The 27,511-nt window shown below is 53.8% G+C and overlaps 10 protein-coding genes across 10 annotated transcripts; 4 read left to right on the top strand and 6 right to left on the bottom strand.

Moving 5' to 3' along the window:
* Window positions 1-974: 974 nt before the first annotated feature.
* Window positions 975-3,107, top strand: TRIREDRAFT_81896 (aspartate kinase; the record flags this gene model as incomplete). The annotated part of the gene is made up of 6 exons (XM_006969036.1): window positions 975-1,064; window positions 1,164-1,183; window positions 1,297-1,377; window positions 1,451-1,775; window positions 1,893-2,820; window positions 2,912-3,107. The coding sequence occupies 6 exons, from the start codon at window positions 975-977 to the stop codon at window positions 3,007-3,009; spliced, it is 1,542 nt and encodes a 513-aa protein (XP_006969098.1). The 3' UTR covers window positions 3,010-3,107.
* Window positions 3,108-3,854: 747 nt separating this feature from the next.
* Window positions 3,855-6,710, top strand: TRIREDRAFT_69224 (F-box protein; the record flags this gene model as incomplete). The annotated part of the gene is made up of 2 exons (XM_006969037.1): window positions 3,855-3,954; window positions 4,048-6,710. The coding sequence occupies 2 exons, from the start codon at window positions 3,855-3,857 to the stop codon at window positions 6,708-6,710; spliced, it is 2,763 nt and encodes a 920-aa protein (XP_006969099.1).
* A 586-nt stretch (window positions 6,711-7,296) lies between these two features.
* TRIREDRAFT_69217 (protease-like protein) lies at window positions 7,297-8,373 on the bottom strand (the record flags this gene model as incomplete). Its single annotated transcript, XM_006969082.1, has 1 exon — window positions 7,297-8,373. A coding segment is annotated over one exon (1,077 nt), but the record flags the coding sequence as incomplete, so codon positions are not given.
* Window positions 8,374-9,122: 749 nt separating this feature from the next.
* Window positions 9,123-11,210, bottom strand: TRIREDRAFT_111672 (uncharacterized protein; the record flags this gene model as incomplete). Its single annotated transcript, XM_006969083.1, has 3 exons — window positions 9,123-10,199; window positions 10,253-10,944; window positions 11,054-11,210. 3 exons carry the CDS (start codon window positions 11,208-11,210, stop codon window positions 9,123-9,125), a joined length of 1,926 nt encoding a protein of 641 aa, XP_006969145.1.
* A 2,069-nt stretch (window positions 11,211-13,279) lies between these two features.
* Window positions 13,280-14,731, bottom strand: TRIREDRAFT_123914 (uncharacterized protein). The gene is made up of 4 exons (XM_006969084.1): window positions 14,280-14,731; window positions 14,099-14,218; window positions 13,759-14,043; window positions 13,280-13,691 (listed from the first exon to the last, which is right to left on the bottom strand). Exons 1-4 carry the CDS (start codon window positions 14,638-14,640, stop codon window positions 13,366-13,368), a joined length of 1,092 nt encoding a protein of 363 aa, XP_006969146.1. The 5' UTR covers window positions 14,641-14,731; the 3' UTR covers window positions 13,280-13,365.
* A 717-nt stretch (window positions 14,732-15,448) lies between these two features.
* Window positions 15,449-15,992, bottom strand: TRIREDRAFT_111674 (uncharacterized protein; the record flags this gene model as incomplete). The annotated part of the gene is made up of 2 exons (XM_006969085.1): window positions 15,449-15,860; window positions 15,985-15,992. The coding sequence occupies 2 exons, from the start codon at window positions 15,990-15,992 to the stop codon at window positions 15,449-15,451; spliced, it is 420 nt and encodes a 139-aa protein (XP_006969147.1).
* Window positions 15,993-17,907: 1,915 nt separating this feature from the next.
* On the top strand, window positions 17,908-20,549 carry TRIREDRAFT_72526 (glycoside hydrolase family 67). The gene has a single exon (XM_006969038.1). It carries the CDS (start codon window positions 17,934-17,936, stop codon window positions 20,475-20,477), a length of 2,544 nt encoding a protein of 847 aa, XP_006969100.1. The 5' UTR covers window positions 17,908-17,933; the 3' UTR covers window positions 20,478-20,549.
* On the bottom strand, window positions 20,540-22,106 carry TRIREDRAFT_69426 (uncharacterized protein; the record flags this gene model as incomplete). The annotated part of the gene is made up of 5 exons (XM_006969086.1): window positions 20,540-20,863; window positions 20,931-21,000; window positions 21,122-21,642; window positions 21,733-21,917; window positions 21,977-22,106. 5 exons carry the CDS (start codon window positions 22,104-22,106, stop codon window positions 20,540-20,542), a joined length of 1,230 nt encoding a protein of 409 aa, XP_006969148.1.
* Window positions 22,107-22,955: 849 nt separating this feature from the next.
* TRIREDRAFT_69228 (adenosylmethionine-8-amino-7-oxononanoate aminotransferase-like protein) lies at window positions 22,956-24,641 on the top strand (the record flags this gene model as incomplete). Its single annotated transcript, XM_006969039.1, has 5 exons — window positions 22,956-23,286; window positions 23,356-23,702; window positions 23,775-24,028; window positions 24,082-24,280; window positions 24,363-24,641. 5 exons carry the CDS (start codon window positions 22,956-22,958, stop codon window positions 24,639-24,641), a joined length of 1,410 nt encoding a protein of 469 aa, XP_006969101.1.
* Window positions 24,642-24,704: 63 nt separating this feature from the next.
* Window positions 24,705-27,095, bottom strand: TRIREDRAFT_69187 (uncharacterized protein; the record flags this gene model as incomplete). The annotated part of the gene is made up of 3 exons (XM_006969087.1): window positions 24,705-24,821; window positions 24,888-25,229; window positions 25,422-27,095. The coding sequence occupies 3 exons, from the start codon at window positions 27,093-27,095 to the stop codon at window positions 24,705-24,707; spliced, it is 2,133 nt and encodes a 710-aa protein (XP_006969149.1).
* Window positions 27,096-27,511: the final 416 nt, after the last annotated feature.

Genomic DNA, 27,511 nt, shown 5'->3' on the forward strand with positions numbered 1-27,511 from the left:
CCTGGAGACGTCAAGAGCACCCATTAGGTCATTTCAACTGATTGGACAAGGAGAGGCTGTAGAGAGAAGCGCAGGGCTGTGCACCTTGGAGACATAGGACTTGTCTCTCAATGGTCAACCTCGACGGTTTACTCGACGATTTACTTCCTGCATTGAGCCTCATCAGATTGTATATGCTATTGTCGACCTACCCTAGGCCTCAACCCCCAAAGAGAAGGTTCCAGCAACAGACTTTTAGGCGGCCAGTACAGTACACATGCTACATTATAGCAAGTGATAGTACTATTAGATAAGAAAGAAAATAAAGTTGGAAAAAAAAAGAAGAAGAAATTGTAAAAAAAAAAAATGGGGAAGTGGCATTATTCGCCGCTGTTCGGCCTAATAAGAATCAGGCACGCCACGAGCCTCTACTCAGCCCGGGGGGGCCAATGAATCAGACTCTGAGCCATAATCGGCCCTCCACTTAAAGACTCTGACTCTTTTCTGCTTCGGTTCATCGGAGACTCACAGGCCAATGAATCGCCGGCTTTATACAAGTAGATATTCGTACGGGCCCCTACTTATTAGTAGGTGAGCCATCCTGTCCTGTTCGTCGCCTTGCCGATCGACGTTCAAGCCAACTGCAGCCTTGCTTTTTTCCTTCACTTGCCCTGTGAACCAATCCCGCCCTTGTTTCCATCAACCCTTCTTCTTCTCTCTCTTCTTTCTCACCATTCTTACTATTGTGTCTTTTCAACAGCAGGAATCCAAATCACGACCCAACTGGTCAAGACGGAGACAGCCTTGCGTACAAAGGACGGCAGCTGAGGCAATCGGACCAGGGTGAAACCGCTCAGCGGCTGGTGGAGCGCATCCATCGTCGGCCTTGAATTGCGTAGTCGGACTCCATCTGGAATTTAACTCGTCCCTCCCCCACGATTCCGAGATCGCTCTCTTACGCAGCAGAAAGTCATCCATCCTCACAGCACATCGCCATGGGCAGCTCAGCATGTGACAATTCGTCCGAGAAGGGATGGGTGGTGCAGAAGTTTGGTGGCACCAGTGTAGGCAAGTTTCCAGACAAGGTGAGTGCGATTGATCCCCCCGCCATTCATTCAATGAATTATCTCTCTCTCTTTCTTTTATGCGAGGAATTGAGTGCTGATGGCGCGGCATTGGGACAGATTGCTCGTGATATTGTCAGGTTAGTCGACTCTGTTGGGATCAACCCTCAGCCCATCTCAAAGAAACGAGGCGCAAATGAGTCATTATAAAAGCCATGCTTGAGCTGTCAACTCACCATACGTCTCCCTGCAGAGCCAGTTTGTCAAATAACCGAGTCGTTGTCGTCTGTTCTGCCCGCAGCACGGGCAAGAAAGCCGAGGGCACCACCAGTCGGTAAGCCTTATCCGCTCTCGAAAATTGCATCTCTCAACGGCGGGGATTCTCATCTGTTGTGCTCATCATCTAGGCTACTGGCTGTCTTCAACAAGTTGAAAAACATTGCCACCCCCATCAGCTCCGAGGAGAAGCAGCAGGAGCTGATTGAGCAGGCCGCGGGGCTCATTCGAGATGTCTGCAACGACCACGTCGCCGCCTCCGAGACGTTTGTCAAGGACCCGGAGTTGAGAGCGGCCCTCATTTCCAAGCTCAGGGCGGAATGCCAGGAGTTGATTGAGTACATCATGGCCACCAGGAGGTTCAACCTCGAGGTCAATTCAAGATCAAAGGACCGCGTCATTAGCTTTGGCGAGAAGCTCAGCTGCCTGTTCATGACCACGTTGCTGCAGGATTCTGTGCGTTTGCCCCCCTCCCCTTCCCGTCATGTGAGAACGGCCCGGAAGGGCAACAATCATGCACTGGAATAAATTGCTAACGCGCTGTCTCAATTCTCTTTCGTTGACCGTGTACAGGGCGTTGAAGCAGAATACGTTGACCTGTCCGACGTCTTGCACAGCGACACCCCTTCTCCGTCCCTGGATGCCGGCTTCTACAAGCTGGCAGTGAGCAGATTCGTCAAGAAGCTGGCCGCCTGCGAGAATCGGGTCCCCGTCGTCACGGGCTTCTTTGGAAACGTCCCAGGCAGCCTGATTGACGGAGACATTGGCCGTGGCTACACGGATCTCTGCGCGGCCTTGTGCGCGGTGGGACTGAGCGCAACGGAATTGCAGATCTGGAAAGAGGTCGATGGCATCTTCACGGCCGATCCGTCAAAGGTGCCCACGGCGCGGCTGCTGGGGTCCATTACACCCTCGGAGGCTGCCGAGCTGACGTTTTACGGCTCCGAGGTCATCCACCACCTCACCATGGACCAGGTCATCCGGGCTCACCCGCCCATCCCCATCCGCATCAAGAACGTCAAGAACCCGCGCGGAAACGGCACGCTGGTCATCCCGGACCCGATTCTGTCGCCGGGAGAGAAGCTTCACCGATCACGGTCCTCGCAAAGGGCCGCCAGAGACCCCAAGAACCCCAAGCGTCCCACCGCCGTCACGATCAAGGATCAGATCAGCGTCATCAACGTCCACTCCAACAAGAGATCCATCTCTCACGGATTCTTTGCGCGGGTCTTTTCGATTCTCGACAAGCAGTCCATCTCCGTCGACCTCATCTCCACGAGTGAGGTGCACGTCTCCCTGGCCATTCATGCCGACGGCATCCGGTCCGAGGCCTTTGAGACGGCCACGCGCAACCTGGAGGAGTGTGGCGATGTCAGCATCCTGACGGACATGGCCATTCTCAGCTTGGTTGGCGCAGACATGAAGAACATGGTGGGCGTTGCCGGACGCATGTTTTCGACGCTTGGAGAGCATAATATCAATCTTGAGATGATCTCCCAAGGTAAGTTGGAGAAATCAGGAGAGTAAACAGGGGGGTTTTATTTTTTTTGCTTCCACCAGGAGACTAATGCTTTGAACCTTCTGCTTTATAGGTGCGAGCGAGATCAACATCTCTTGTGTCATTGACGCCCGCGACGCCACGAGGGCTATGAACGTTTTGCATACCCATCTATTCACGTTTCTGGATTAGAGAAAAGGGAGATGGCCACCACAGCGAACATTTCGGCATCGGATTTCTGATATGTATGTTCATCATAGCATTAGGCATGCACTTCCATCCGCTGGTTACTGGAATGTTGAAATAGTGCAGAAAGGCTGCAGACATTTGCGTATATATACCATGCTACATATCTTGCCCTTTGACTCTTCTTATTGTCTACCTAACCTACTACCTCATAGGTGCTTTCTCAGGCCCCTGACGACAGATTATCCCTCGGTCTACTCTTCCCCGTCAAGGCATCTGATATCAAAGCTACCTATCAAGACTTATACGTAGAGTAAATGGCGGTTTAATCACTTATAGCAGTAGATTTGTCGACTCATTCTATTGGTTCCAACAATTTGAATGATTATGATTCATTGTACTCTATGCGGAGCGTTTCTCAGTGTGTTGCTATGACCGCGTGTAGAGAACTGATATTATAGAGGCTGGGCAGTTCGTGGACCACATGTTAGTAGCACATCATGTATCCTTCCTAGGCATCTTGGTGTTGAGGTACTTGCAGAAAAAGCTCGGTGAATCTCAGCCCGCCACTTCACCCCCACCTGCAATTGGATGGTTTAGCTCCCCCCAAGACGACGCACTGGCTTCGTACTACTCGTACCTACTTGGACCTCACCTTACAGCTACCGCTCCCTAAAGCCCCAGACAGCAGAATCCCTATCGCCTCCAAGCACGAGCATCACGACAATGCGCCTCGCCTCGCCTGAAGCCACATAGCCAAACAACACGCCGATGGTGTCGTGCGTAACGCGGACAGTTGCATGAACAGCCCAGGCACGCCTCATTGACGGGTGCACCGATAAACGCCAGCCATGTACCGGCCCGGCGGCTCTGGGCCTCGGGCTCGAGGCAGCATCTTGGGAGCCCTCAAGGCCTCCGAGATGCTGGATGCGCGGGCCAGGCTTCCAGCAGGTGAGTCCATTTTGGCCTGTTTGTATTGTCTGTCTGGTTGGGAGGGGGAGAAGGACTCGAATGGCAGCTGACAAAGGATGCGGTGTTTGGCAGAGATCATGGTGACGATCCTCAACTACCTGCCCGTGGCCGACCAGATGCGAGCTGCGCGTGTCTGCCGCCGATTCCAGGAGATGGTGTACGATGACACTCGCTGGGTGTCGCGGTTGAAGAGCATGGGATGCTGGGACGAGCGAGAGGCGAGGCAGAGGTTCGAGGAGTCGCTCCGGCGCAGGCGAGAAGCTGCTGCTGCTGCTGCGGCAGCGACGGCGGGCCAGTCTACCGATGGCACTGGCAGAACCCACGCAGTCTCATCGGCCACCATATTCGATGCTACAATCGAGCAGCAGCGCCGGCAGCGGCCCATGTCCGAGCTGAGGGATGGCTTCGAGACCATGGCGATTGGCACAAGCGATCCTGCCGAGGATCCTGCGGCGTATCTCGACGTGTTCAAGCGTGTCAGGAGCATCAGGGGCGGGGCGAGACAGGAATACGGCAAGATATACAAGGCGCTTGCGCCCTTCTACTTCGACCTGGTCAAGGCCAAGTCGCACACGGATCCAATTGTCTTTAAGGCCTTCATCGACCCCGAGCAGCAGGCGCAGATGCTGGCCAACCTGCACAGGTTCGCCGGCAGCGACTGGGCTGAAGGCTGGGCGGTCAGAGATGCGAAGCTGAATACGATGATGAACATCTTCGAGGCCGCTGTGCTGCGAGAGTTTGAGCAAGGCTACGAGTTCTGGGACGTGGATGGGCGGATGCGCCGATACGCCCACGTTTTGCACACGCTCAACGGGGCCAAAACTGGCATCGAGCTCTTTATACAGAAGCACCCTCTCTTCAACGATCGTGAGCTGATGCATAACCCCATGGACTGCCTCAACCAAGCCCCAACAGACGATGTGACGCTGGAGCCATCGCGGCGCTTCTTTGAGCATGTGCTCCTCAAGGTCAATGAGCAGGCCGGCATCTTGGAACGAATCTTCCCCAACCCAGCAATTGTCTTCTGGAGTCTCGCTGAAAAGGTAGCGGAGGATATCATTGCCGAGTACACGACTCCCATGTTCGACGAGGCCCACGAGCGCAGCATTCTCTCCTACCTCAAGGCTGTCTCCGGCATCTTTGAGCAGACACTGAGGTTCTTTGAATCGCTCACACCTCCAAAGGGGCCGAAGGAGGAAGATATTACGGAGCGTGCCAAGCAGCTGACGTTGAAAGTGTTTGAGCCTCACCTCGATCTGTACCTGCAGGAAGAGCTGGATTACTTCACCAAACAGGCAGAGATCGAGGTGTCCCAGTGGGAGAAGAAGCTTTCCGAACAAGACTCGTCCCTCGAGTCCTTTTACATGTCCAACATCAATCGTTCTGCCGAGAAGAATGACTTTCTCAGCTCTTTCAAGAAAGTCATCATGATGCCCGTCACGGTGCTCCCAAACTTCCCCATTGGTTCGCCGTTTGCAACCACGAAGGCGACAGCCACTCCCGCGGTGACTGCAAATGGTTCTGCGGTGTTGACGCCCCAGACTTCTCGACCGCAGACTCCCGGGCTGGGGGGTAACGAGATCCAGGGACGGGGCAGCAGTCCCATGCCTGGGGCTAAAGCTCCAACCGATGAGCTTGCGGCCAAGGCGGCCATCATTGCCTCGAAGCTGGAGGGCATCAAGTCTCTGTTCAGCATCGAGGTAGCCCTAGACTTGGTGCACAAGGCCAAGGGCAGCCTTGGGCGTGCCTCGGTGCTCATTCCCCTGGGCGGGCAGGTTGGTGGAGAAGCTCGAGAGCAATGCGCTAACATTTTCATTGCGCTCGTTCGTATCCTCGGACAGAGGCACGTGAAGCTGGGATTCGACATGGCCGTGGACCATCTGTCTCATTACAACCCGAGAGAAGTCAGCGACCACGACCAAAAGGGAGTGGCGCCGCTGGTCATGTTTATTGAACTCGTCAACGTTGGCGACCTGATATCTCAGATGATTGACGTCTTTTACGAGCAGCAGCTCGTAACGCCCAAGATTTCGGACAAGAACGACTTCCTGGACCCTGCTGGCCTGGCCAAGAAGAAGTTTGAGCAGATGCTGGACGAGAGTGTGGCGGCGGGCCTGAACAAGGGCATCGACGTGCTCATGGACGAGGTTGAGTATCTGCAGGGAACCCTGCAGCTGCCCACGGACTATAACCCTACCCCTCGCACCCCCGGAGATGATGCGAACAACCGACTATCGAAACGCGCAACGGTTGGGTCCATGGCGGAACTGGACATTGGGCCGACGCAGACGGCTCGCCGCATCGTGGAGCTTGTCAGATCTCACACCAACATGCTGGTGGGCACGACGGAGAAGTCGATGCTCGACGTCTTCAACGGCGAGGTCGGCCAGCGGCTCTTCACGGCGATATGCAAGCACCTCAAGCGGCAGCGCATCAGCACCGACGGCGCCGTCAAGCTCATTGCCGACATGAACCTGTACTCGGACTACGTGCGGTCGCTGCGGAACCAGGACGTGCTGCCGTACTTTGGGGCGCTGCGCGAGCTGAGCCAGATTTACCTCATCGACCCGGGCCACGCCAAGGAGATGGCGACGGTCATTGCGGACGGCGACCGCTTTGGCGGCGTGTTCCGTGCCGAGGAGGTGTACGAGTATGCGCAGCGGAGGGCGGACTGGTATCAGGTGAGGAGGAGCGTCGAGAGGGCCATGTACGGGATGGATTGCGTGGTCATGTGAAAGGGAGGGGGGCAGGGATGGGTTTGTCAAGACTGGATGACGGAATCCTCATGAATGAGTTGACGAATAATGTGAGCCACGATAAGAAATGAATATGTTGTTTACCACGATGGGAGGAACAAGAGGAGGATGGGGGTCGAGAGGGGTTTGCTGTTTTGGAAAGGGGCGAGTATTGGATCAGAAGCGTGTCTGGATGGCACAATGACGTGGATAGAGATTCTATTTATGTTATATATATATACACTGTCTTTGCATGTATGTACAGCGAGATGATGAAGATGCAAAAGCAAGCCGTGATATGCTGAGTATATACTACTTATGTATTTCGCCCTTGAATCAATGGGCCGTGGAGTTTGGTCTCAAAGTAAAAACTTGGCGGTAGATGTGGTAGAAATGTACAGTTCGCCCCGTTTAGGAAAAGCAATAGACGCCTCTTTTGTTTCCTTGATAAATTAAACAAGGAAAACAAAAGGAGGTAAAAAAGGAGGTAATAATCTTTGGTGGAAACAGGAGTGGGAAGAAGTAGAAAGACGATTGTGTGAGCAGCCAAGCAACAAGGAGCCTTCCGTGGAAAGATCAAGATGTTCTACCGCTGCCCAAAGTCCAGCTTGCGAGCCACCTTGGCGCCCCTGTCATCGTCGGCCACGACGCCGGGACGGCGCTTCAGGTCGCCGCCCATCTTGTCCTCGCCGGCGCCGGCGTCCTTGCGGGGCAGGTCGTCCTTGCGGGTGGGCTTGGGCTCGGAGTGCCACCAGCGGTGCTGCAGCATCTCGCGGGCGGTGATGCGCTTCTGCGGGTTGAGGGCGAGGGTGCGGATGAGCAGGTCGACGCCGTCGGTGCCGACGATGCCAAAGCGCATCTCGTACCAGTCCCTGCCGCGCGTGGGGTGCTGGCCGGGGACGGTGTACTCGGGCAGGCGGGTGACGCCGGGCCAGTTGTCCTCGGTCGGGGTGCCGATGGACTCGCAGATGAGCTTGATCTGGTCCAGCTCGTTGTTGCCGGGCATGTAGGGGGCGCGCAGGACGAGCTCGGCGAAGACGGTGCCGACGGACCAGATGTCGACGGCGCCCGAGTAGTAGCGGGCGCCGAAGAGGAGCTCGGGCGGGCGGTACCAGCGCGTGATGACGTTGGACGTCATGTGGCGATGGGGGTCGGCGAAGCTGCGGGCGAGGCCGAAGTCGGCCAGCTTGACCTCGCCGTCGGCGGCGATGAGCAGGTTGTTGGGCTTGATGTCGCGGTGCAGCACAAAGTTCTCGTGGCAGAACCAGACGGCGCGCGTCAGCATGCCCATCCAGGCCTTGATGTCGGCGGCGCCGTAGCGGACATTGTCCGTGTCGCGGATGAGCATCTCCAGGTCGCCCAGCGGCAGGTACTCGAGCACCAGGTTGAGGTTCTGGTCCTTGGAGGAGAAGACGGAGAGCAGCGAGATGATGTTGGGGTGCTGCAGCTCCTGCAGGTGCTTGAGCTCGCGCACCGCGTCCGGCGCCATGCCCTCGGTGTATTCCTTCTGCACCTTGATCTTCTTGATGGCGACGCGCGTCGACGGGCTGGAGCGCAGGTGGCCGAGGAAGACGACGGCGTAGGTTCCCTCGCCGAGCTTCTTGCCCTTGACGTACTTGCGCTTCTCCTCCTCGTTCATCTGCTCGGCGAGGTCCAGCGTCGGGGCCAGCGGTTGGTTTGTTGTTGTTGTTGTTGATGTTGGCGGCGCTGGTGCTGCTGAGGAGGCTGGCGCGAGGGCGGGTTTCGGGGTTCCATCGGTCGAGGTCTGGCCGGAGCCGGAAGCGAGGTTCTTGAGGGGCGAGGAGGCGGTTCGTAATGTCTGCGGATTGGGGAGCGTCTGGTTTGAAGGGGCGGAGGAGGAGGTGGTGGTCGTCACGACGGGGGAGAGCGCCATGGTGGGAGGCGGATCGTGTGTTGAGAGGAGGAAGATTTGCGGTGGCCGGTAGAAGATGAGATGAGGCGCGACGATGATTTGAGTGATGTGACGAGTTGGTCGTAGTGATTTATATGAAGAGGTAGGTATGGAGAGGTGAAGTAGTAGTAGTTGGAGAGGATGAAGCTGGAATACATGTGACGGGGAAGCTTATCGCGACTATCGTTAATCTTATCGGCAGCTACCTACCTTAAGCTTGGAGCAACTGCCGGGGTACTTTGCCTACAGCATCGTCAAGGCGAAGCACTTTGTACCTACTTTATATAACATCATCTACAGTATATTCTATCATAACCCGTCATTCATCGCCGCCTCAAGATATTCGGCTTCTCATTTGATGACTATCACCGTGGCCACTCTATTCTACATGCACAATCTGGTTGTTCTCTGATCATCATCGTACCTCGCCTGTTTTGACTTCTTCATCCTCGTCCCCTCGTGCTTCAAGCTGCTCGGAACTCGCCTCTCCAATAGCATACTCAAACAGTGACTTGCTTCAAGCCCTCGGAGCCCATGTCCATGACCACTTCCATGGGGCGAACAAGATCCCCGTGGAACCTGGAGGTAAGCAGAACCATCACACCTCGCTCGTGAACATAGTACTCGATGAAGCCTCTCATCGGATGGCGCTGCCAGCCATTGCCAGGCTCGTCCTGCGGAGCATTCCGCCGAAACTTGATCCTGACTCTGGTGGCTGACGAGTGAAAGCTACAAGCGGATTCGTTCCGCATATAGATCCAGGTCGGGGCGTCGAACGTCTTCGTGGGATCCACGTTGACGCGGCATTGTCCGACGGCTCTGCATCCGCCGTTCTCATAGTGCAGGAGGATGCCCCGGCAGACGCCATGCTCCGGGTCGAGGAAGGTCGTGGCCCTCGCGACGTGGCTCAACGGCGCTCGGGAATAGTATCCATGGCCGCCAAGGGGCGCGGTTGGCTTCTCGAGACCAAACGGCTTGGGGGGTTGCTGCGTCGGAGATGCGCAGTAGCTGCCAATCAGGGGGATTGTGAATCCTTCCTTCGGTTCGCCATACACAAGAGTCACCGGGCTGCCGTTTGCGCTCAGGCATTGATCCGAGTACAGATGCGGGAGGTTGTTCCTGTCGGCGTCGGTCTTGCCCACGATGCCGCCTTCTCTGAAGAAGCGATTCTGTCCGATGAAGACGTCCCCGGCCTTCTCCATCCGGACGAGGAGGTTGAACACGCCCTCGCGGAGGAAGCGAGTCCCCAACACGAGCATCCTGTCTGTGCTCGGAAGGGGAAGGTAAATCCACACGGCCTCCTCACGCATCGAGTGAGAAAACCGCTCGTACACGGAAAACGCACTGCACTTGGCCGAGTGGTGGATGTGGATATAGTACATGCTGTGCCTGAGGAAGAAGAAGGTGATGCCTTGAATCTTCTGCGTGTCCACGACTTGAAAGCGCCGCGAGTCGAACGGGCCGGGGACAAGGGCCCTGCAGAGCGACAGCTGAGGCGGAGCTGGAGTGTTCCATATGTAAGGGCGTGTGAGCTGGAACGGCGTGAGCCGGAGACGCAGCCGTCCGTTCTGGAGAACCTGTCAGCTGATTGCGCTGTAACATGCATCTTGATCGGGCAGAATCAAAATACCTGCAGCTGTGCTTCAATGCCACACAGTGATGAGCCGTCCTCGACGATAAAGGTGGAGTGGCTATGATACTCTGCTGTATAACGAGGCATGCAGCGGAGCCGTTCCACCTTGACGATGCCTTCTTGATCAACTGTGAGTCTGGTGATTGGGTAGGCTGCAGACACTGGAGCAGACTCCAACTCGCCGCCACGGTTCCAGGAGAGCACCTGATCCAACGGCACGACTTGCAACTCTGGAGAACTGGCCTCAAGCTGGGCCACCAGCCGGATTGCAGCCACGCATCTCCAGAATAAGGAGTTTTTGGAGCCCGCCCAAACGGCAAGCAGCAGCTCTTGAGGCAGTCGATGCAGGAAAGGGATCCCAATCAGTCGACCGGCCAGCTGCAGGCTTTGCGTATCTGCTGGGGCGTGCGATGCCTGCATCGGAAGGGTTCCGGGCCACGGACTCTTCCATGCTGCGCATATCCACAGGGCTTGCTGGGCACGCTTCTTGCGTATTGCCCTGAGCTCGCAGAACCTGAGGAACATCTTGTAGCATTCGCGGTGTAACGCCGTGTATTCGGATGCGGGCGTGCAAGAGCAGTCATTTGTTCGACAGATCAAGTAGTCTTCCGACTGGCGGTGGGCAGACCACATGAAGGGGAATAGAAATGGCCGGAGGTGGCCCTTGTATGTATCATCTTCTCCATAGACTGTACAGATTCTGTCAGCGAATGTATATGACGGGCAGCATAAGGCTTGGGTGTACAGAGCGTAGATAATGCCCTCTCCCCCCAAGTCTGGAGGCTGGTGGTGACATACGTATTACTGTTGGTTCCTTGTCGAGTAGTCTCTGTAGACAGAGACCGCATTGCGGGGATACCCTGACGTGCTCGACATACTTGGGCGCTTCAGAGACTCTTGTGAACATGTCCCTCCTCCTGTTTCGGCGTCGTAGACCCAATAGTTTACTGTCCATGATGGGTGGCGGAGTTGGAGGAGCCGCGAGACTAGATCGATCTAGTTCCTCGGGATAGAGATTGAATGTGTGCTATGTTCATATATTAGGCCACAATGAGCAAAGCAGGAAGAGATTGCTATGCTATAGCCTGGACTTTGGAAACGAGAGATGTTGAGAACGAAAGAAAAGAGAGGCTGGGACCTCAGCTGAAAGAGGCGGGGAAGATATAGTCGAGCACAACATGCAGGCGTGTATGCACGCTGCGAGCCTATCAGAGACGTCCTGTCTCAGAATCACGCCGGTAAGAGAAGAGATGCTCTGAAGTGCACTTGGTGTATAGGAGTACACGTGATGCTTTGCAAGACGTTTCCTATCATTCGTTCATAATGGTATCATGCATGAGTATGATTGGTAAACCCACCAAGTGATGCGTTGGCTTGATGTGTTTGATCGTCTCTTCACTACCGGCGTACAAGGAGGCTAGCATATAGGATGCCTACACGTATTGATCCTGTACATCACCCAGAACGAGCTGCATGCCGTGGGGGGCCAATCTGGCCCAGCTCTCCGAGCAATGCTGGTCATGTTATTGTCCGTCTCTTATCATCTGAGTGCATGTATGGATGGATGTTACGTGTGGGGGGTAGGCTGAACCTCCGCTCGATTGGGGGCCAAATCGGGACGTGAGGCAGCAGGGGGTCATATTATTGGGCATCCTCACATGTGACTGTAACTCTAGAGTCGACAGATCAAAGGAGAATGAGATGGCTCACATATGACTAAGTAACATTTACAACAGGCATCAATCTAGAGGCGTTTTGACTGTCGTCGTGTATCTGCTTTTCCCGCTTGCTTGACGGCTCTGCCATCTTCTTGTTCTCCTTCGTCTCCGTCTCTAGCTATTTCTGCTCCTGTTCATCTTTCTGCGCGTTGCGGAGTGACTGCTCCTGGAGAACGCGGCGGACGAGGCTACAGCCTTGCCACATCAAGTGCAAAATGTGGCTGCAGCGCTGGTTATTCCTGGGAACGCCCATGCTTCACAGCGTTGGTGTTTTCTCCTTTGACGAGGCGTATCATCTTCATCCTCATGTGTCCAGATGGTGAGACGAAGCGTTACAGTACACATTAGCTCTGCGGATACATGCTCCCATATCACCAGGCATTGCCAAATCAGAGATTTAACATGACATAGACCAAAAAAAACCTCCTATCAGACACCATTGAAAGTGCGTATACGTTACCTGACATCCGTACCATCTTTGCTGAACCTCCAGACACTCCGCCTCGAAGCGCGGAGATCCCGGAAGTCTAGCCCGGCCGGCCCGGCCCGGCCCGTTCCGTCCATACCAAGGGACTTCAGGTCTGACACCTTGAGACTTCTACGGGGTGCATGGCAGCCTGGAGCTCACTGGCACACTCTGGGAATATTTGCATCTCATGTATTTCATTGACAGCCATGTGTACGCTAGTCATGGTATCTGACCCGTTCTGATGTGTGACGAATAATGGCAGATTACATGCACGGCCAAGTACATATCGAGGTAGGTGCCTGGTGTTTCACTTGTCTTACAGTACCAGCATCTTCTTCGATGGAGCGGCATGCCGGAACCCTTGAAGAGGCGTTGTATTCTTCGAGTTCATGGAGCAACTCTGGCAATGGCATTCTCGTCGTGCGCAGAGCCATGGTCGACACCCAAGAAAACCGCACCAGGAGGTTGCTGACATAGTGGGAGTTGTTGTATTGTAGCTGTGGTTGCTGGGCATACAAATCTGTCTATAATCAATGCCTCCTTATCCTCCATGCTGAGTTGATAATCTACATGGCCTGACTCTGACGGCCTGCAATATATAAACGTTGTTCCGAGAGACCTAATTCCGTCAGACTAAGAACAAATCCTTGTAGGTTTTGGACAGCGGAATATGAAAGTAAACTCCACCTTCAAAGATTCCATTCTCTGGCTGGAAAATGTCATATGATTAACGGACAAAACATACAATAATAGCAGCAGACTTAAATGTCATAGATAATAATAAAGTATATGTATAACTGGATGAATGAGAGATGAAGAAACTAAGCTAGTTATAAGAGTGTGTGCGAGGATGAAGGCACCTGTCACGACTGATATGTGTCAAGGTGTAACACCACTATGTAACGGATTGTCACATGAAGGAATCAGGATGTCGGGATTGCCCCCATGTAATCAGGGACCTCGGACGGGTTGGACCACATGCTGGGCGGCTCCCATCCAGATACCCAATTGATGCCCCTCGCTGGCACCGCGATATTAGTGAGACCAAAGGCAGCAATGATCTTCTTGCCAGCGGCTGTCTTCTGGAGGTTGGCATACTCCTGCTGTGACGTCCGGCCGACGCCCGATCCCCAGAACAGACCGTCAAGCATGAAGGAAAAGGCATAAAACTTGCCACTGTCGGCATTCCACAGCGAAGACTTCGTGTTCCTTATGGCGTGCGACGCAGCAAATCCATGTATTCTAGGACCTACACAAGCAAAGACTTCATGTTAGCAGAAGCCCCTAAATAACTTGCAAGGAGGTTGGTGACTTACTCGAGACGGCGCCGCCAGACCACAACGCCTGCGACCAAAGGGCGCCGAGCCAACTCCTGCCGGCTACATCGATGGTCGTGCCACTAGCAAAGGCATTCGGTCCCTTGCTTGTCAAGCCCAATGGCAGATCCATGTTCTTCGTGCAGAGGACAAGGTTTTGACTCCAATTGTTATTGTTCTGGATGTCGTATGACGACTGGCCGTTTGTAGCGCATGGGCCGATGAACTTCTCTATCTGCCAAGTCTCGGTGCTGATTTCCATGCTGGCATGGCGGTAAGGGTCCGCTGAGGCCAAGTCAGTAATGCCGTCGATGGCTCTATCGGACCGTTGAACACTCACTGTAGATGAAAGTGCCGTTGTTGGTCTTGTGGAGATACGGGGCATCATCGCAGACGAGAAAGATGTACGGCTCCTCGTCCATGGGCTTCCCCCATTGGAAATGGACTCCCCAGACAGATTCTTTATGGTAACTTGTCAGTTGGTGATGATGGCCGCCTGCTGAACCAGCTGTATGACTTACTAACCACGTCCCAAACGCCCACTTCCCCAGTTTTGGTATCTGTGTTGTTGCCGTAGAGAGCGTCGTAGGTCGAATTCAGTCGGTACCTTTCCCAAGCAAGAACGTTGGCAGGGAGTGACTTCTGCGACTGGGTGGTAGGGTGGTACATGCGATACAAGATTGACATTGACGTGCTATCAAGGATGCCGAGAGCAGTGGTGAGGAGGCCACCAGGGCCAGCAGCGGCCGGGAAGCCATGGGACTTTGCCCAAGGGTCGCATGTTGCCGCATCAACCCACACCCCTGAGCTGCCGATGCGTTGAGCAACTGCTGCTTGAAAGCCTCCAAGGGCCGCCAGGAGGGCGATGGTCGGAGCTTTCATCGTCGTTGTCGTGGGGTAAAAGAACGTATTTGGTTATAGATAATGAGCGACTGTCATGAGTATGTAGTCAAGGGAAGTTGAAATAGAAAAAAGCAAAAAAAAAAAAAAAAGAACGTCGACCACTACGATATAGCAAGAAGAAAGGAAAGGAATACTACCGGGAAAAGAGGGCTTATAAGTATATACCTAAGGAACAAAGGACCTACATGCACGAGCAGTTACCCCTTTTATTTGCCTTTCGTGACAAACAGTTTGGCGTTGGTTCTGTGCCTCGTGATGACCAACCGTTGGGCGTTGGTCCAACCCTTGGTGGTATTCCCGGGTTCTGCGCCTTTGTATGGTAGGATTCTCTAATTTCACTGCATTCCAGGATTCGGCGCCTCTGTAGGATTTTAATGTTGCAATATGTATATCCGGCACACCCGCCAATCGACCGATACGTAAATCTCCCTTTCCAAATAGGCCGACATGTCCGACTTGTTCTGACTGGCCGACTTACCAACCAACCTGCCTACGGTATACAGCGCACGATTGCTCTATGGAAAGAGACGTTTCCCAGTGACAAACGTACGGCCTTTCACACGTTTAGTTAAACATCGGAAGCTCAATGAATGTACAGCATAGCGCGAGAGGTGTAGATGCTGGAACTATTCCTAGAATATCGTCTTCAAAGCCACTAAGACGACCACGAGGGTAGAGTTTTCGTTAGGTTTGGCCACAAGAACCTTCATTGATCGACTATGAAGAAAGGGGGTCCCGAGCCATTAAACCTTGAGTGCCACGCGAGGTGAACCCAACTGTTGGTCAGTTACGCTGTGGCCAATCGACAGCGACGTTGCGAGCGAGTGGCATGATGAGACTCTGGGCATGTCGTTGTGGTTGGATGTGCGACCCCTTTCTTTGATGTTGGGCCTGGGCTTGACATTGTGCCGCTGGTCCGTCTGGGCCAGTTCCGGGGCGGCGGCGGCGGCGAAGGTTCTTGGCTGCCGAGCAGCAAGGTCAAATAGTTCTGAATTGCCTGCCGGTGGCCACCACGAGCTTCAGATTGGACAGGCTGCCGAGCAAGAATGCTAGGAATGCGGTTACGCATCGTCGAGATGGCATCCAAGGGCTGGAAGCACTCGACGAAACGAGCCGACACTGCTTCTTCGATGGTCAGCATGGTGTCCTTGAAGGTGGTATCTACAGATTTGCTGGTAGAATACTGGCAAGATGCGCAACTGATGTGGTGAGATAGTTGTCAACAGTTGCTAACAAGGGACACGTGGACAGCCTGGCAATTCTTTGTCTACCTAGCCAAGATGGTAGCATCTTGGCAAACGTTCCTGATCCAACGAGTCTTACAGAGCCATTGTGACATGAAGCTGGGTCAGGGGCTCAGACCCTCATACACGCATGTCAAATCCTATCAACCGAACATCTGCAGCTCAGTGTAGACGAGAACGGACCAACAATGATGTATCACTTAGAGCGTGATAAACCGTGTGTGGTTCTTAGCTGTCAACCGGATGTACACCACCTCGATCTTCTACGGATAAGGTACGAGCCTAACTTGTATGGACCTGGTAACTAATCAATCGTACGTTGTGTCTGTCGTTCAACCTATGAAATAGCCTGACAAAAATTCTCTTATACAAGGCGTGATGGAGTCCAAGGCAATACGATTGACTGGGCTCTCTCGGGCAAAGAAAACATGAGCCTTCGATGGCGGGTAGTCGGAGTCTCAGCCAACCAAGGGGCTTTGAGTGATCGAGTAATATGCTCAATGTTTCGAGGAGAGTAAAAACTTACCCTGTGATATACCTCACACAGTCCCGCAGAGGTTTGCCTGTCTATGTAATGTGTATCAGGCAAGATCTTGTGAAGGAGCTCCGTGTAAGGTGGGAGAAGCCAAGAGTAGCTGTACTTTATAGATGCACGATGACGGATACATGGCGTCCCTTAAACAATCGAGGACATTTGATACAGAAACAGAAACAGGTTCTGGGCAACATCACGGCAGCTAAAGTGAATATCCAACACTCAAGCCCACCTATCTGCAATATTGGCGGTACCCGGGTTGAGATTCAAAGCTGAGGTTGCAGTCTCAGCTCTCGGAACTTGTGCCGGACATGTCTCATGAGATGGGAGGTTGCTATGCTACGAGCCTTGCAAGCTAGTCACTTCGATGAAACAAAATCGCGGGGAGGAAAAAGTAAGACAGCAGTGAGGTTTTGCTCTGCATGAAGCACGTATAGCTAAAACGGCCCGTTCCATACAGCATGCGACTTCGGGGAGCAGAGCTTGCTCCACCAGGTGAATGTCTTCATCACGTTGACATATTTAGCCTGAACCCTCAGTTGACGGATGCCGGCCCACTGGGCCTGGGGTAACAGAGCTGTTTGCGGGGATGAAGATCTTGATGAATATGGTGAATGAGGAATTTTTCCTATTGGAGGAAGCATTGTCGAATCCAAGGGTATGCGGGCTCGGGGAAGGGCATCTCTCCTTAGCTGTCAAGGCTCTAGATACTGTGATACTCGATGATATATAAGCCAAACCCAAGCAAAGATCCGCTGGTTGTCTGAACAAGCCGAATGCCAGGCCCTTTTTGCCGGAGCCCCTCATCGAAATCCGCTGTGCAAGCGGTTCATGGGTTCAACATTCGGAATAGCTTCTCCGCAAGTCTGTGGGGTAGCAGCAGCACTCCGGCAGATGCCACTGTGCCTGTGAATGTGGGGAGAGGCCAGAGTATGGGGAACCATGTGGGAGGCAGCACGGAGACACTCGAAGGTCATGCCTTGGAGTTGTGCGTACTTTGTTTTTGCATGCCTTGGTTCCATCATCGAAAGGAGAGCAGCGGTAGATAGAGCCTTAAGCATGGGTAAAACTCCTTCCGACAACTCTATAACAGACGTTAGGAAAACAACAAGTTCCCAGTTATTACCCAGAGCTTTCTTTACCCATCGGCACAACGTGCAACGGCCAAGAATCGCTGCCGATCTCCTCATCTCCAGCCCCTCAAAGTCTCCAAGCTGCATCCAGCATCTCCAGGCGGACCTTGCTTGCCCACACTTTAGGCTAAAGGCTTCTGCCCCTGGTCGGCAGTGGCAGAAGCAACCTGCTACTTGACGACATGAACCCGTTTGTACCGGCTCGGCCATGAGATGATGCAGTGTTCCAATGGCATAGTTGAGTCGAAGCGGTGTTTTCACCCCTTAATGATGTAACATGTATATAACGGATGACCATGCCCTCCTTGACTTCACTTCAACGGCTCTATTATCCTGCCTCGAGCCACAAGCAGCGCAGTCATGGTGATACGCAGTCTTCTTCTTCTGCTGCTGGCGGCCATTGTGCCCGTCTTTGCTGAAAGCGGCATCGACGCCTGGTTGCGATATGCTCGTCTTCCATCATCTGCGACAAGAGGGCATCTCACGTCCTTTCCGGACCGCATCGTCGTCCTCAACGCCTCCAAGAACGGGCCTCTGGCGAGCGCTTCGTCAGAGCTCCACAAGGGCATCAAGGGCATTCTGGGTCTAGATCTGGATGTAAGCTCCAGGGGAGGGAAGCATTGTTCGACCCAGAAGAGCATCGTCATTTCTACTCTAGACACGTACCAGTCTGCCTGTGGCAAGCTCTCTCCGAAACTGAACCTCAAGGAAGACGGATACTGGCTGAGCACCAAGGGCGGGTCGGTCCAGATCATTGGCCAGAACGAACGAGGCGCTCTCTACGGCGCCTTTCAATATCTGTCTTACCTCGGCCAGGGCGACTTTTCAGGAAAGGCGTTTGCGTCGAACCCAAGCGCGCCTGTTCGATGGTCCAACCAGTGGGACAACCTCAATGCGGCGACTGCGGCCCACGGAAGCATTGAAAGGGGCTATGGAGGGCCGTCCATCTTCTTCGAGAATGGACTCATCAAGGAGGACCTCTCGCGAGTTCCCCTCTATGGCCGTCTGCTGGCTTCGGTGGGCCTCAACGGCATCGTCATCAACAACGTTAATGCCGATGCCAATCTCCTCAACGAGACAAATCTCCAAGGCCTCAAGAGAATTGCCGATCTGTTCCGGCCGTGGGGCGTCAACGTCGGCATCTCGCTCAACTTTGCCTCGCCGCAGGTTCTCGGAGATCTGTCCACGTTTGATCCCCTTGACGACTCCGTTATCAAGTGGTGGACGGACAAGACGGATAGGATCTACCAGCTCGTGCCTGATCTCGCCGGCTACCTGGTCAAGGCCAATTCCGAGGGCCAGCCCGGGCCCCTGACGTACAACCGCACGCTGGCAGAGGGGGCCAACCTTTTTGCAAAGGCCGTGCAGCCTCACGGCGGCATAGTCGTCTTCCGGGCGTTTGTCTACGACCAGCTCAACGAGACGGACTGGAAGGCTGACCGAGCGAATGCCGCCGTCGACTTCTTCAAGAGTCTGGACGGCCAGTTTGACGACAACGTCCTCGTCCAGATCAAGTACGGCCCCATTGACTTCCAGGTCCGAGAGCCTGCGTCTCCCCTATTTGCCAACTTGCCCAAGACGGCCGTGTCCATCGAGCTGGAAGTCACACAGGAGTATCTCGGCCAGCAGTCGCACCTGGTCTATCTGCCGCCGCTGTGGCAGACGGTACTGGGCTTCGACATGCGCTACAACAACCGCCAGTCGTATGTTCGTGATATTATCTCCGGTGAGGTGTTTGGCCACAAGCTCGGCGGATACGCTGGAGTCATCAATGTCGGCATGGACGATACGTGGCTAGGCAGTCACCTCGCCATGTCCAACATGTTTGCGTATGGACGACTTGCCTGGAACCCCCGAGCAGACTCCCGAGACATTGTCGAGGAGTGGACGCGTCTGACGTTTGGACTGGATCGAGACGTCGTTTCGACCATTGCCGACATGTCTCTCAAGTCATGGCCTGCGTATGAAGGATACAGCGGCAACCTCGGCATCCAGACCCTGACCGACATCCTCTACACTCACTACGGTGCCAATCCCGCCTCTCAGGACAACAACGGCTGGGGCCAGTGGACTCGTGCCGACAGCAAGACCATTGGCATGGATCGCACTGTTTCGAACGGCACAGGCAATGCCGGGCAGTATCCCAAGGAAGTTGCCGCCAGGTTTGAGCATACTCAAACCACCCCTGACGACTTGATGCTGTGGTTCCATCACGTTCCGTATACCTTTAGGCTGCACTCTGGCAAGTCCGTCATCCAACATTTCTACGACGCTCACTATACCGGTGCTGCGACGGTGCAAAGGTTCCCGGCGGCGTGGAAGTCGCTCAAAAGCAAGATTGACACCGAGAGATACAACGCCGTGTTGTACAAGCTGCAGTACCAGACTGGCCACTCGCTCGTTTGGCGTGATGCCATTACCGAGTTTTATCGAAACCTGTCGAGCATTCCGGACCAGCTCAACCGCGTCCGGAACCATCCGCATCGGATCGAAGCCGAAGACATGGACCTCTCGGGCTTCACGGTCGTCAATGTCTCTCCTACCGAGTGCGCGTCCAAGTACAAGGCGATTGCGACCAACGGTACAGGCACGGCCACGACGAGGCTGAACGTCCCGAGCGGAAAGTATACGGTTGCTGTCAATTACTACGACGTGATCAATGGGACCGCCAGCTACGATGTGCTGCTGAATGGCAAGTCGCTCGGCAAGTGGAAGGGCGACTCGGAAACTCATCTTGGGCACGACTTCAGCACGTTTCTAGACTGCCATTCGGCGATCCGTATCACGTTTGAGGGGGTAAGGATCTCGAGAGGAGATAAGCTGACCATCAGGGGGACGGGCAATGCTCAGGAGCAGGCGGCGATAGACTATGTGTCTATCCTACCTCAGGGGGTGGTGGATTAGTTGTATATCGGAAAATTTGCTTTTGAACATGGAGGGCAAATCTTAAGAAATTGCAACTATAATTACTTTCTCAAGCCAACTCCGTATTTGTTGAGCAACTCTTGCACTCTGTCAACCGGCAGAGCGGTCGTAGTCCTACCCTTGAAGCCCACCAGAGTCTCTGCCTTGCACATGGCGTTCAAGATGGCTTCCTCCGTTGTCTCTGACACCGCGTAGAAGAGGGAGTCTATTGTTTCGTTCTTTAGAGTCTCGACGGGCTGAGTTTCCAGCGGTGGCAGATATGCAAAACCGTCGGACGAAGTCGCGAGTTGGTTTGGCGACGTCCCTGTCGATAGGGCAAGGAATATCTCTCCAGAAAAGTTTCGCCCTGCCGAGTGGCCTCCTACCTGCAAGACGGACGACAAAAGTGAGCAACACACGGAAGATTGTGGCAATGGAGCGTCTTCTTCTGACCTGAGTGATGCCCATGCCGGCGTGCTGTGCGAGACGTCGCAGTTGATGAGGCAATAAAGGGGCGTCCGTTCTGCAACACGAGGTCAACATTGTGGTAAGTTCACGTTAAGCAGAATGTAACAATACGTACATGATGATCACTATGATGCCTACACCAGCTGTCAGCCATATTTCATTGTAGCTTGTGCGACCGTCGGTTCAGGGGCAACCTACTGCCTTCAGCTGCCTTGCCGCCAATGGGCAAGCCTTTGTCTGCCCTTGCAGCCTCTCCCCTAGCCTCTGCTTCCTCCGCCATCAAAAGCTCGCCAACAGGCACGTTGCCAATCCTCAGATCAGGCTTCTGACCATGGTTTGCCTGCACCAAGACGCCAAGTGCGTAGTCACGATCCGCACCAGGGACAATGCGCGAGCTGGTGCCCGTTCCGCCCTTATATCCATGGCAGCGCATGGCCGTGCCGCCGCCGTAGTTGCCCTCCAGGACCTCTGTCTGCGTCTGGGCGGCTTCAATGGCGGCGTAGACGGAGGCTTTGTCTATTACGGAGGCGCTGATGTCGTTGAGGAGGCCGTCGTAGGTCTCTCCGACGACAGGGATGGAGAATCGGCGTAGGCTTTCAATGTCGTCTTCGCCGTTTTTGCGTGCCTGCTCCATTTGCCATAGGAAGAGGCCATCGTAGACTTTGCCCACGCTGAGCGTGTTTGTGATGGCGACTGGCTAAGGCGTTGTGACCTGTTAGTGAGACTGCTTGCACATGATGGATGGTATGAATGAATGTATTATGGTATGTATAGGTAGGGCGCTCACTGTGTTGATGTAGCCGTACTCAGCAAGGGCATGGCAACCTGTCAATTCGCCCATCCCGTTGAGATCGTGGGTTGCCGCATAGCAAGGCTTCAGTCGAGTGTCTTTTACACCGCGAGGCAAGATGACGGTCAACCCCGTGTGGATGTTGGCGCCTTCATGAACCGTAACCTGGCCAACTTGAACTCCTAGACGAGCAGATGAACATTTGCATGGATTTGAGAAGCATCGGAGGGACTGGAATTACCTGGTACGTCAAGAATGGAGTTTTGGGGTCCTGGTGTGAACCTGCCGGGGCTGTAGCCGAGATCACGGATTCGTGGTCGATTGCTGGCGGGCAAAGGTAATGATGGTATCGATGCTCGTATCTGCGTCATGACGAATCTCGCAGATGATTAACTCGTATTCACCTATGTATTAACTCCTCCTTGATATTGGTGGCTGACTCTGTTATCTTGAGTGGCTGACTGGAAGGGAGGTTGAGGGGGATTGCCAGCATATGTATCGCAGCTCCCGTGAACAAGAAACCCCTCAAGACAGGGCAAGTATTAAGATGAGTCCTTCAAGTAGCAGTAAATGATAAGTTTGAATCTTCTGGATGATGAACAACATAATTGACTCTTGTCCAGGAAAAGCAGGTTGCATCCGATCCATGCCCTAATCCCGCTCCATTTTAAGCTTATAAGATCCCGTCTCCTCCATAATGCTCTTCTCTACTAATGGCGTCGATTACATATTCTAGTCTCACCCACTCTCTTAGCTCGTCCCCTTTCTGTGACATATGTTCATCCTCTTTGACATCATGATGTATCGAGGTTGGTCAATTGGTCAATGCATAGATGAGAGCCTCTACCGCTGCAACGAGAACACAACTCGATTATCTGCTGCGAGGCATAAATGCTCAGATAGAGAGGAGGAGAGGAAAATGAGTCAATTGCCGGCTCGGCATTTGGTAGTCCGCCAATGAGGTGCTACGGCTGACTAGCAAGTTGATCTGAAGATATCGGTTTGCTTGTTTTGGTTAGAAGGGAGTTGCTGGGTCTGGTTGGCATCGCAATGCTAATACGAGCATCATGCGGGGGTTTGAGAGGCTGGGCCTTAGTGTTGTTCAACGATCATCTTGACTCTGTATGCTGAGGACGGTCCCTCAACTTACCAACCTTGTGTAAACCGTCTTCTTTTGTCTATTCTCCGATCTACTAAGCCTCTTACAGGGTCTCAGGATGATGAGGGAAACAAATAAAGACGTTGTTGACACAAGTTGCAGCGCCGTCCTCCATCGAGACTTGAAGCTCGCTCCATCCCGCGTGGTGTCATCTTCCGGGCTTTACATACAGTTCGACAATGGCAGAAGAATACTCGATGCCACTGGAGGAGCAGCAGTGTCCTGCATCGGCCATGGAGATGAGCGAGTGATTGAGGCCATTACAAGACAAGCCAAGGAGCTGGATTACTGCCACACCATGTTTTACTCGTGCCCCAGTGCGGAAGACTTGTGCCAGCAGCTGATTTCCAGCACGGGTGGCCAGATGGCAAGGGCATTCATTGTCTGTTCTGGTACGATCAGCACGCATGAGACTATATGTCGCTACTCAGACACAACCAAATAAACTAAGGGGAGAACAGGTTCGGAAGCAATGGAGGCAGCAATGAAGCTCTCTCGCCAGTATTTCCTGGAACTGCCCACTCCAGAGCCCAGCCGGACGCACTTTATAGCTCGCAGGGAGTCTTATCACGGAACAACTTTGGGTGCTCTGTCCGTGGGCGGCCACGTCGGTCGAAGGAAAGGTTATGAACCGATTTTGATGCAAAACGTCTCTCATGTCTCGCCATGCAACGCCTATAGATACAAGCTGGACGACGAAAGCATTGCGGAATACGTGGAAAGACTCGCAAAAGAGCTGGACGCCGAGTTTCAGCGCGTGGGAGCTCACAATGTCTGTGCTTTCATCGCGGAGACGGTTGTTGGCGCGGTTCGTGCCATCCCAGCCCTCCTTGCTCTACTCATGCCCCTGATACCTGAACGATTTGCTGATGCATGGCAGGCTCTTGGGTGTGTTCCCGCGGTTGAGGGATACTTCAAGGCCATGAAAGCCGTGTGCGATAAGTATGGAGCGCTCTTTGTGCTTGACGAGGTAATGTGCGGAATGGGCCGAACAGGCACGATGCACGCCTGGGAGCAAGAGGGAGTTGTTCCCGACATTCAGACCTTGGGCAAGGGCCTCGGAGGCGGATATGCGCCCATTGCCGGTGTTCTTGTTGGCTACCGCGTCATAAGAGCCTTGGAGGAGGGATCAGGGTAAGCTGTTGGTTGTTTAGACGCTGTTCAGATGCTGATGATGGGATTGATAGACGATTTTCCCACGGGCAAACGTATCAGGCACATCCCATCTCATGTGCCGCAGCGGCAGCGGTCCATCGAATTATACGAGAAGAAGGGCTCGTTGATAACGTGCTTCACATGGGCAGGTACCTTGAAAGCTTGCTCAAGCAGAAGCTTGGCCATCATCGTTACGTTGGTGACATTCGAGGCCGCGGGCTCTTCTGGGGTGTAAGTCATGGCTCGCATTCCGCGATATACCCCCCTCCGCATATTGAGGATCTTTGGTTCATAAGTACTGATACCTACATAGATCGAGTTTGTGAAAGACAAAGCCTCCAAGGCACCGTTTGATCGTGAGCTCGACATTGGCATGCTGGTTCACCAGAAGGGTCTGAGCTTGACGGAGGATGGTGGAATTATGTTGTACCCTGGGGCTGGATCGGTCGACGGCATACTTGGTGATCACATTCTGATCGCCCCCCCTTATACCGTGACGACGAGCCAGATCGATCTAATAGTCGACCTTACGGTCATGGCCATAGAAGCGGCATTTGGGGAACTGGCAGGGCGCCTCCCGAACAACTCATAGATTCATGTATCTGGCCTCTCTTTCACAGAAGTCTTCTACAGCCCAACAGTTGCGCATACGCACTTATACGAGGACGAAATCTTCCCAAGCACCATCATCACTCCACGCACTCTTCAACATCCTCCCAACTCCAATCCTCTCCACAACACTCTTTCCATCGAGCCAAGTGCTCGTTGACCCCTGTTCACATGCTCCCGCCCCCGATGCTGCCAGTAGAGCCCGATACTGCGCCAGTTCCTCGCCGACAATCCGCCGAATCATCATCACGTCGTAGACCTCAAACGGCTTCATCTGCCCAGCCGTCGTTGGTGCCACCTCCTGCCGACTGAACCCATAGCTCTCCGATAGAATGATGAACTCGTGATCCTGCGTCATCTTGGCAAGATACTGCACTGGCAGGAGAATGGTCCCCAGCCAGGGTCGATCCCCCGTCGACGGCGATGGCGGGGAGAGTCCAAATCGGCCTCGTTTTTCGATGGGAAAGTCGTCCTTGCTGAAGTCGGGGCTCAAGACAAGGTAGGTCAGTCGAAACTTTGCTTTGCGGGTGCGCAGACAGAGACAAGGCGGCTGCCCGCTTGTATTGACCGGCTCGAGCAATGCAGAAGATGGCATGCAAGGGACTGAATGATATTTGCGAGTATCTGTGCCAAAGACGTAGCAAACCCCGTCGTTGGGAGTCATGACCCTTGACCAACTATGGGAAGCTTCGACTTCTGTCGGAGGGGTCAAGTATTCGAGCCCTCTTGGTCCGACTTTGGCCAGCTTCGCAAAGGGTATCACCCTCTTTGCTCGGTCTTCTAACTCGGGCATGCTGTTGAAGACATTCCAGTCCTCGTAGCCCACTGGTCCTGTCCAGCCAGTCCACGACCAGCTGGGGAACAGCGGCAGGCCAGTGTTGGCATCTTTTGGAACGCGCTTCAGCTTGTCCCGCGGCTGCCAAAGAAGAGCCATATGGATGAGGACCTCTGGTAGTCCATGAAGAAAAGAGAGGCTGAACTCTCGCTGGAGGACTTCTAGGACGCCGCTGATGCCTGCGAGCCGGTCACTCGCATAGGACATGTTGCGTCCAGTGTACTCCCCAACGAGGCGAGAATATTCATGCAAGTACGGCGTATCCTTTACGTGGACGGTTGGAGCACCTCTCTCCCTGACGCTTCCAGGAGACATCCAGCTGCGATTCAGCGAGATATCAAGCATGGGCGCGCACCGCTTCAAGTGCGGCGTCTCTGCATGGTAATCCTCTCCCCAGACGGCTCTCGAGCACTGAAAGCTCACCGAGCCGTCTGGAAAGGAGTACACACACCGCTTTGATAAAAGCAGCTCCTGATATGTCCAGCCTCTGGTGCTCCACGTCGTTGCTGCTGCGCTTCGATGCGTGTCTGGATGGAGTGCCACAAGAGACAGATCGTCAGATACCTGCACTATATGCTGTTTCCGAGACCTTGTGCCTGCTTGAAGGCCAGGAATTCCCGCGTTGGCATGAGAGCCGGCTGCGGCAACTATGGTGAGGCTTGCACGGGTGTAGATGCTGTCCATCATGCGAAGCTGCTGCATCTTGTCGTCTCCGGAATCTTGGATAATGCATATCGAGTCGATCCAGATATACTCAAAGCCAAGCTCCTGCGCTAGAGTCATGGCATCGCGGATAGACGTGGGAAGAGACGCCACCGGCAAGCCTTGCTGCTGCATCAGGCCTCCTATATTGCTCTGTGATGTCTTGAACACCGGGGCAGTGCCCCATACGTAACTCAGTGCTACGTAGGGCGGCGGACAGGAGGTTTCGATCAACTTGCTATCACTCAGCGAGACCATTCGGATAAAAGGCACACCCAGTTCTAGAGTCTGCCATGGTGTCGAGTCCAAACATTCGTCGCCATGCCATTCTGCACAGTTGTTGATCCAGCGTTTGACCAGCTCCAAATCAAACCGAGCCTCATCAATTTTCCGCCCCAGAAACATTGTATTTTCTGCCCCATCATTCGCCAAGGGAACGAGATCGAATGGCTCAAAGAGACTCTCCCAGCCAACCATTTCCGGGGCGATCCTTAGACGCAGCGTTCCCATGTCACTGCTGCTGCCCTCAAGCACCCCGTCCCATATCCAGCAAGCAATAATTTCTGCATTCTGGCGTTCCAAGAGGGAGTTTGAGGGGTCTTCAAGAATGACATTTGCGATGAGGCTGCAAGCTCGGCACCAGTCCCGCCGAGACAGGACATAATCGAGGTTGCCAAAATGCCAATCGCGATGCGGAGTTGTCGAGGATGAGTTCATTGGTAGAGGCCCAAAGAAGTTCTTGTATAGACGAGCGATAGTGACAGCATGACGAGGGCAGAATGGCTGAGTGGCATCTTCATCGGGCAGCGGCGGATCAGAGGAGCTGGTGTAGCTCCATCGTGTCCGTTGAGTCGGATCACTGGAGAGGTCATCGACTGAGGGTTCTCCGAAGACGGGCATTTCCGTGTTCAAGAGGATGTCACTGTGATCTTGGGAAGTCGTCGATGTCCTTGTGATATCTGCCTAGATGGCTCTGTTGCCAAGGCAGCTCTTACACGCATTTGAATAACCCCTGCTTCTTTGCTGACGGGCTGGGTTACATCCATTAGATGTACTAAGTCACGCAAGTCCTGAGTACCTAGGACTTATGAAGAAATACCCCGCTCGATGCTTCATTTGACTGTTGTTTTTAATTTGCACATGTTATATGTGTGCCAATCGGCTATCAAACTCATAACTCATGAAATATGGATATACTATCAAACGCTCAGCAAATTGGCCACGATGCCACTGTTCATCATTCATCAGTCACTCAGTTCTTCCATCCGGCACCCAGTAACTAATACACCACGGAGTCGGCATCTGGAAGACTTGTC

The sequence above is a fragment of the Trichoderma reesei genome (genome assembly GCF_000167675.1).
Source record: "Trichoderma reesei QM6a unplaced genomic scaffold TRIREscaffold_28, whole genome shotgun sequence".
NCBI classification, from domain to species: Eukaryota; Fungi; Ascomycota; class Sordariomycetes; order Hypocreales; family Hypocreaceae; genus Trichoderma; species Trichoderma reesei.

Bases quoted from the DNA above. Each gene is read 5' to 3' on its own strand.
- TRIREDRAFT_123914 (XM_006969084.1), bottom strand. From the start codon at position 14,640: ATGAAAGCTCCGACCATCGCCCTCCTGGCGGCCCTTGGAGGCTTTCAA. The intron at 14,044-14,098 runs GTGAGTGTTCAA...ACTTGGCCTCAG, and splicing joins CAACGGCACTTTCATCTACA to CGGACCCTTACCGCCATGCC. The intron at 13,692-13,758 runs GTAAGTCACCAA...TTGCTTGTGTAG, and splicing joins GTCTGGCGGCGCCGTCTCGA to GTCCTAGAATACATGGATTT.
- TRIREDRAFT_72526 (XM_006969038.1), top strand. From the start codon at position 17,934: ATGGTGATACGCAGTCTTCTTCTTCTGCTGCTGGCGGCCATTGTGCCC.